This window comes from Miscanthus floridulus, chromosome 14 (genome assembly GCF_019320115.1).
Source record: "Miscanthus floridulus cultivar M001 chromosome 14, ASM1932011v1, whole genome shotgun sequence".
NCBI lineage: Eukaryota > Viridiplantae > Streptophyta > Magnoliopsida > Poales > Poaceae > Miscanthus > Miscanthus floridulus.
This window is the reverse complement of record NC_089593.1, coordinates 49,323,817-49,331,733: the sequence shown is the minus strand read 5'-3', so window position 1 is coordinate 49,331,733 and position 7,917 is coordinate 49,323,817. Positions and strand designations below refer to the sequence as shown.

Genomic DNA, 7,917 nt, shown 5'->3' with positions numbered 1-7,917 from the left:
TCAGCTCAGAACCCGCCGCCGGCCGAGCTTTCTTTGCCGGTGAAATTCATCGCCGATGATCAACCATCACCCAATAGCTCGCTCACCCAGCTTCGCTTGCTCCTTACGATGCTCCTTCACCCTTATATGCTACTGCTTCCGGCTAAATTGCCCGAGCGTTTGATTTTCGTCGTGGCCGAGCTGCCATGGCCGCCGAGCTCCACCTCTCCATGGCCAGAGCGCTCTGGTGCCTATCTCCTCCTTCCGAGTATGGTTCTAAGCTCTCCGTGATGCCGTGTTGCTCGTTAACTTATTCGTTTTACCTCTACCGCACCGAGCACGCGGGAACGACATCGCCGCCGTTCACGCCGCGGGCATCCGTCATGGTCGCCGAGCTCGCCTCCACCGTGGCCGGCCTACTCCGGCTGCTCTCACTCATTTCTCTCTCTTGTTTTGCGCTTACCTCTGTGCCGTGATGCTCACAAGCAAACCGGTTGCTCGTCTTGTCCACAGGACATGTCGGAACGCAGCATCGCCGCCGTGTTCCTTGCGCCGTTCGTCTCTGGGAAGAAGATGATGTACTGTAGTGATGCTAAGTGAAAAGTTCGTGATTATTTTAAATAGTGTTGTGATTTGTTATTTTTGTGTAGAATTAAATAGAGCTTTAAATATTATAAAATGTTTTGTGTGACCTCTCTAAGATGTAAACTATTTAGGAAAAATATAAAACCATGAAAATCAACAGTTTTTTATGCTTAAAAATTAGTTCTTTTAATTAAGAAATGCTTGCTGTGTAATTTTTATAGGCCAAAATAAATATCCAATGATCATGAAACTTTTATTGTATTGGTTTATTGTTAAAGCCTGCCTCCACAAAAAGTTTGGGATTAATTTGATGATGTTTAATTATACTCTTATTTATATGCCTTAATTATTAGTTAATAATTGTCAAAATGATAAACATAGATCATAAGATATCCTGATTGATTTTTGGAGTTGATTATAGATCATGAAACACCCCACCCCTGCTGTGTCATGGCCAAGTGATTACCTTCTTGATATGTTTAGGTTCGCCCTTTTGTTAATAATTCTAAATGACTTAGCTAAGAATTCCGTTAGTAAATGCATGTTAATAAACTTGGTTGCTTCTTAGATGCAACCTCTTGGGTAAAAAGTAAAAGTTATACATTTCCTGGTATATTGTTTATACATGTCTTTTCATGATGAGGCTTTAGTTGGTAAGCATGTATAATAAGTGAACCTTTGACTTATTAGAAGAACGACTAAAAATGCTTTATGATAGTTATTTGTAACTGTACCGCAAAGGAAATTTGTATTCAAGTTATTAACTTTTGCATCCATCATCGAGCATCATGTTTTATATCTCGCATCATGTTAAACATGGCATTGTTACTATGTGTAGTGAACGAAGGTGAACACGTGGTAGTTAATCAAGTGGTTGAGGAACTTAATCCGTCTGTTGAGGTCGGATCGAATACTTGTGGAACGTCACAGGAACCGGACTTTTCCGTCAACGAAGGCAAGCCCCGGATGCATTTAAACCCTACCTTGTGTTTTACAAATTGATTTCGCTTTTGCTTTCATATACTGCATTAAGTGATTAGGAGTTAAGTGAAAACCTAATTGATGCATGACCAACCTTGTTTTGTTCCATATCTACCTTATTACCAGTTTTAATTCGTAAATACCTAGTTATGCTTAGTCATGCTTTGATAAATAAAGGTCGAGTGATTACCTGTCACCTGCGAGTTTTAAATGGAACTTTGGTTACTTATGTTATCATGTGATATGGGAATGTGGAGTAATAAATCTAGACCAGGCGGACTCGGTGTGTGTGAGCCACAAGACCTGGTAATGTCTTGTGAGCGGGTTCTTTCCGCCTGTGTCGATTAAGGCCCATACCATTGTTGAATTGCATGAGGTGAGAATTTGTAGTACTAACCACATACTCCGGTAAGCCTTAACTTGGCGATTCTATTACGAGAATGGCTACTCACGCACTGGGAGTGGAGAGATGGCGGGAATAGCGTGTACCCACGAGGCAATGGGCTAGATTGGTGGAGTACTGTATTCTCGAGTGGCGTGGACCCATTCTTGTTTTAGAGGATCCGAGGGTAGGTTGGTATATGTAGGTCGGGGACCTGCATATGTCGTGTGGTCTGGAATCCCCAGCTGGGTTTAATCGGTTCGAATCGTCGTTGCTCCTCGGTTATGGAGACTCAACTCACTGTTCATCATCGTAGTATTAATAACTGGAACTCAAATAAGGCTTGTGAAGGCGTTGGATATAAAGTTTCATGATCTCAATACGGATCATGTCAGCTTTGTATATGATCTTATGAAGTTTTAAATGTTGACATAAAGAATTTCGTTAAAGAGCTTTTACGCAAAAGAACTTTGATTATTGCTAAAGCCATACCTTGAATCCCTGAGCCTACATTCCTGAGTTCTATCAATTTTTATTTCGGTTAAGTCTTGTTGAGTACTTTTGTACTCAGGGTTCGTTGACCCTTGTTGCAGGTGAGCCTCATGAGCAGGTCTGTTTTGGGCCGTGTTGCATGACGGTTGTTCAATCCGATGATGATAAGTAAATTTGTGGCCCTTGGGCAGGGCAGTTTAATTGTGTGTTTTGTATTACGTTATAATGCCACTCCACTACTACGGTTTGGATTATTAATCGAACTTAGTTTATAAGGTTTGAAACTACGGTTTTGTAAATTAAGTTATTGTAAGACTTCTGCTATATTACTCTGATGTATCTATTTGAATAAACTGTTGTAATACTGCAATGACTCTGTAATGGGATCCTGCTCAGAAATCGTGGATGATTCGGGGTTCCATAGGGACACCCGACAGTCTTCTTAAGTTACTAGGAACATATGCATAGTCATCAGAGGTCGTTGGACAGTGACAGGTGCATGTGGGTCCTATAATTTAGGAGGTTCTGCCACAGCAGAGCCACCTCAAAGGTGTCGGGCGAGATGGAGACTAACCCTAAGCCCTCGGGCAAGGTAGAGCTATCTCAAAAAGGCATCGGGCGAGGCAGAACCAAACCCCTGTCATTCGAACAAGGGACGAAACGGCGCTCTTGTGTGTCCAGAAGTTTTTAACGTTCGGTGGTTTTTGGTTCCACCTTCTGGGGTACTCCGGTATTAGGTCCCCGATAGTAGCCCCTAAGCCTCTAGGTGATTCGAGCAGAACCGCCTAGAGGGTGTTTTTTGATTTTGTTAGAGTTACTTTGCCGAAGGTTGCGTGCGAGCGCACCCGATGGGTGTAGCCCCCGAGCCCCCGGGTGATTCGAGTAGAGTCGCCCGAGGGGTTGTATCGGTCCCTTCACGGGTAAGGCTGAAGGACTTAGTTTTTTGTCAACTGGATGTTTTTCCGAGAGGGTCATGGCATCCCGTTTGCGGGGAACTCATTCAGGGCTGACCTAACTGGTGCTTGTGCCCTTGATTTTGGATCATTCGCGGACCCTTCCTTAGTTGGGCCGGCCGCCGAGCTTCTAGGCCCTAGGTGGGCCAAAGAGAAAAAAGGGGCCTTCGTGGCTTGTGTTTCCTAGGTGGGTAGAGAGTCTGGATTCGCCTGGGGAAGGTGAATCATCCATCGAGATTTTTGGGGTGAGAGGATAGGGACTACAGGCGCGTGTCCCACGACATGACATGGTGGCGCGTGTGGCAGGCCTAGAGATCGAGGCAGATGGTTGCCCTTCTCATGTCCGTTGCCCCCTATAAAACCACGGGGTTCGCCCCCAAGGTTCCGTATTTCGCTCCCCTACCTTTGCGTTCTGAAACATCCACCGCTAATCGCCCCAGCCTCCTGCGCCTGTATCGTCACCATCGACCAGCTTGCGCTCATGTTGCAGCCACCGTCAACTCACGCCTACCCTCCTCCCTCATTGCTTTAATGGAGTTGTGGGGCAGATCTAGCATCACCTCACGGCGTTTGGAGGGCCTCGTCCGCCATGGCCTTCTCCGCCCACTGTCCACTGTCCAGGAGTAGCTGTTACCTGGCGACGAGGGTGAGCTGGTGCCGCCCGAAGGGTATGTTGTCTCTTTCGCCATCTTTCATGAGTGGGGATTCGCGGTGCCCGCGCATAGATTCCTTCGGGGGCTGCTGGATTATTACAAGGTGGAGCTGTAGCATCTAACTCCCAATGGGATTCAACACATGGCAGCGTTTGTTGCCCTGTGCGAGGGTTTCCTGGGGATCGATCCCCATTTTGATCTATGGCGATATTTCTTTAACATTAGTTTGTCGAAGAGGAAGATTGGGGGGAAAGATGTGAACGCGCCGATGGGATGTGCCAGCATTCATCTGTGCCATACCCGGTCGAGGGGTTACCCATACATGCATCTGGCGACATCCAACAAGGGACGGCACTCGCAGTGGTTTTATGTTAGGGATGATTTGAGTGCCACCCTTCCAAGGTACACTGGACGCCTTATTGTAGATGCTCCGGAGTCATGGAGCTGGGGCGTCCAGTCCAAAGACAAGAAACACCTCTCCGACCTTCTCTCCACCCTCCAAGCCCTGAAGGATTGGGGTGTAAAGGGGACGGGGATTATCGGCGCCTATCATGCGAGGAGGGTGGCGCCACTGATGGCGCGCGTGCTTCCCCTGCATCGAATGATGCCTGGGATGTCGTTCGAAGGGACGGTGCCCGTTGATGAGGCGCTCCCTTACTTGGAAGTGGTGTAGCGCATCAAGGAGGCGATGGAGCCGATGAAGGATTCCATTGGCAGGGTCCTCGACATCGTGTATCCGGTGCCGGGACATCCCCCAATGCGGCCGAAGCCTGGGTTCTTTGAATTCATAAGCCTTCTTCTCTCGTGCTCTTTTCTTTTTTCTGAATCTCTATTTTTTGATACTCGCCTTCATGGCGTTGGAACCAGCCGAGGGGGCTAGTCTTCAAGGATAGTTCGGTTCCGCTGCCCAAGGACAAGGCCATGGCGGCAGCGAATCGACTCGCAGCCGAGCAGGACAAGAAAGCAAGAGAGCAGATGAAGAAGGCGAAGCGACTGAGGCAGGAGGCACGAGATCGGGGAGAGGATGTGAGCAGTGAGGATGAAGACAATGATGATGATGATGATGATGAGGTAGCTGTCGGCATGGATTGGGACGTCCTGGAGGACGAGGACACACTGACAAGTGGCCACCCATCCGTGCAGGGACCCTTCCCTTTCCACGCGGAGGGAAGTGAATCGATGAGGTCGGTGGAGGCCAGCGAGTCCGCTGCTTCGCATGGCGTGCCAGCCAAGGACTGGTGGGTGGAGGAAAGCAGGCCTACTACTGCCAACCCCAAAGCGATGGGGGAGGGGAGTGGCTCTGGTGCCGTGCCCCATGAGATGATGGAGGGGAGTGACTCTGGTGCCACGCCCCATGAGACGATGGAGGGGAGCGGGTCTGGTGCTGCGCCCCATGAGACGATGGAGGGGAGCGGGTCTAGTGCTACGCCCCATGAGGTAAGCCTCCCTACCCCAGAGCAGGGGGTAGGCTCGAAACGGTCCCGCCCAGATGAGTCGGGGCAGGGATCTGGGGATCCGTCCCCAAAACACTTCCGCTGGCCGAGGACGTCAATGTGAGCTGCTGATTCCCCTATTTTCATCCTTTTTCCATTTCTATTTTGGTCTAATGATTAATACCTTTGTGCAGGTTCTTGCGGACGGGTCACCCCCTGGGGCTGGCGCCGAAGAAGAGTCTCACCATTCAAGTGGGACAGATGGCGTCACCTGGCGTGACCCCTGTTTTGGGCAGGAGTGATGCCGATGTCGGGGCCGCGTTGGCTGACCCGACGGCGTCTGTGGTGGCTCCCACTCCCACGGAGGTTACTGAGCGGGCGGCCTCCTCCATGGCGGACGTGGAACAGCCGGCCGAGGGTCGCATACCGCCGGTGGAGGTGGTCATGACCGCGCCAAGCCAGGATCAGCCGGGCACGGTCGTGGTGGCGCTCGAGGGCGTAGTGCAATCTGTGCCACCAGGGGCCCAGGTGGATCTGCCTGTGGCGCTCGAAGCGACCCAGACGGAGGAGGGTCCAGCCGGAGGGTCCTCGAGTGTAGCGGTGGTGCCGCACAGGGTCAGGAGGGAGCCGCCCCCGGCCCCTTTGTCAGGAGGAAGCCGCTCCCCCACGCGAGGGGAGCCACCGCTTTAGTGGATGGCCGCCCAGGACCTGATGTCAGCTCTATTCTCGCTCGATGATCATTTTGAGAGCATGGAGCGGGAGGGTCTTGACATCAGAATTTCGACCATGCTGGAGGCCCTTGACCAGGCCAGAGGAGCCCTGCATGAAATTGTTGTTCCTACTACCTAGGTATTCGCTTGATTTTCTTCTTTCTCTGCATGTTTTTGTGTTTTTGCATTTCTGATTCCAGTCTTCTTCCTCTTTAGGTTCTTGTTGCTCGTAGCTAGAATAAATCCTGATTCCTCCATGAGTAGAAGGCGGAGTGGGATCGCCTCTCTGAGGAGGCCCGGCTGCGAGCAGACATGGCTGCATAGCTTGCTACCGCCCAAGAGCGGGAGGCCTAGGCGCGTCAAGACATGAAGGAGGCCCACGGGATGTTCGAGGATTTGTCGGCGAGGTCCAAGCTAGATGGGGAGGAGATCACCTGGCTCCAAAAGGAGCGAGACGAGCTGCTGCAGAGGAATGCTGTGGCTAATGAGAAGGCCGGTGAAGTCCTGAAGGAGCTGGAGATGGAGCGGGACCTCTAGCGGAAGGCCGAGAGTAGGGCCATGGCCCTTTAGCAGAAGGTGGACGAGGACGTTGAGGTAGTCCACTCTCTCCGGGCGAAGCTCAGTATTGCGGTGAGCCAAAGGTTGAGCGCCGAAAACGTCTCCGTCAAGCTGGAAAAAGAGGCTGCCTATGCACAAAGGGCCCTTCAGGTTGAGAGCGATGAGCACGATCTTCTGCAAGCTGTGGTTGAGGTGGTCCTTAATGCCCTGAATGTAACAGAGCCGGTGGAGACCAGCCCACTCATGGCTCGTGCCGCAGGTATCACGGCTTGGGTGGGCCAGCTTAAGGAGAGTGCCTTTCACGCCGGGATCACCCAGGCCTTCACCGTCACCCATGCTCATTATGAGAAGTAAATCAACCTGAAGGTGATGAGCGAAGGCTTCCTATCCACCTATGAGGATGAAGAGCTAGAGGAAATGGAGAAGATGGTTGCTCCCCTTGCGAAAAACCTGGCGGATAGTCTGAAAGAGATGGTTCTCCCTTCACAGGAGTAGTTAGTCGAGTAATTTTGAGAACAACTTATATGTAATATGTGGACAAGCGTTGGTGTTTTTTGAGTCTGGACGCGGTTTTGTGATTTTGCGTCATAATTTCATTTTGTTTGATTTTTTGCGATCTTACCCATCTGTTCCCCCGAATCATGCCGCTGGTCTTGATGCGAGGAGATTGTTTCAAAAGAAAGAAAGGAAGGTAGCCATACCTTAACCAGCCCCCGAGTAAGGTCTAACCCCCTGCATGTGCTAGGGTCAGGGGTTCCTGGAGATCAGAACTATGGTTTTGGTGACAGGGTCGACGAAGTCCTTGGATGACATTGCAATATTCCCTGCCCTATCTTCCAACAGAAATCCCCAACTGGGGATTCTATGGGCTCGGCAAGGTGGGACCTTCGAACTTGTGTCCCTATATTGATTGGCTTGAGCCCCTGGGCCTTGTTAGGGTCTGATAGGGGTCAGCCGTAATTTGCGTGTTACCCCGTCCTTGATTTTCACAATCGGAGGGGCTGAGTAAACGACACTTGCCTCGATGGCTCGAGTATCGCACTCAACGAGCTCACTAATGGGTACGTTCATGTGGAATCCGGGTCCATCATTTGCTGATGGGGTCGGTAGAGCCCTCTGGTGGCACTCCACAACTTCTTAACCCACCTCCCGGCAGATGCCGGAGCTGTTCGATAGGCTTAGGCGGCCTGA

At 50.6% G+C, this 7,917-nt stretch overlaps 1 protein-coding gene across 1 annotated transcript; it reads left to right on the top strand.

The window, feature by feature from the left end:
- Positions 1 to 4,946: 4,946 nt before the first annotated feature.
- On the top strand, positions 4,947 to 7,080 carry LOC136503420 (uncharacterized). The gene is made up of 3 exons (XM_066498504.1): positions 4,947 to 5,542; positions 5,653 to 5,896; positions 6,742 to 7,080. The coding sequence occupies exons 1-3, from the start codon at positions 4,947 to 4,949 to the stop codon at positions 7,078 to 7,080; spliced, it is 1,179 nt and encodes a 392-aa protein (XP_066354601.1).
- The last annotated feature ends 837 nt before the right edge of the window (positions 7,081 to 7,917 follow it).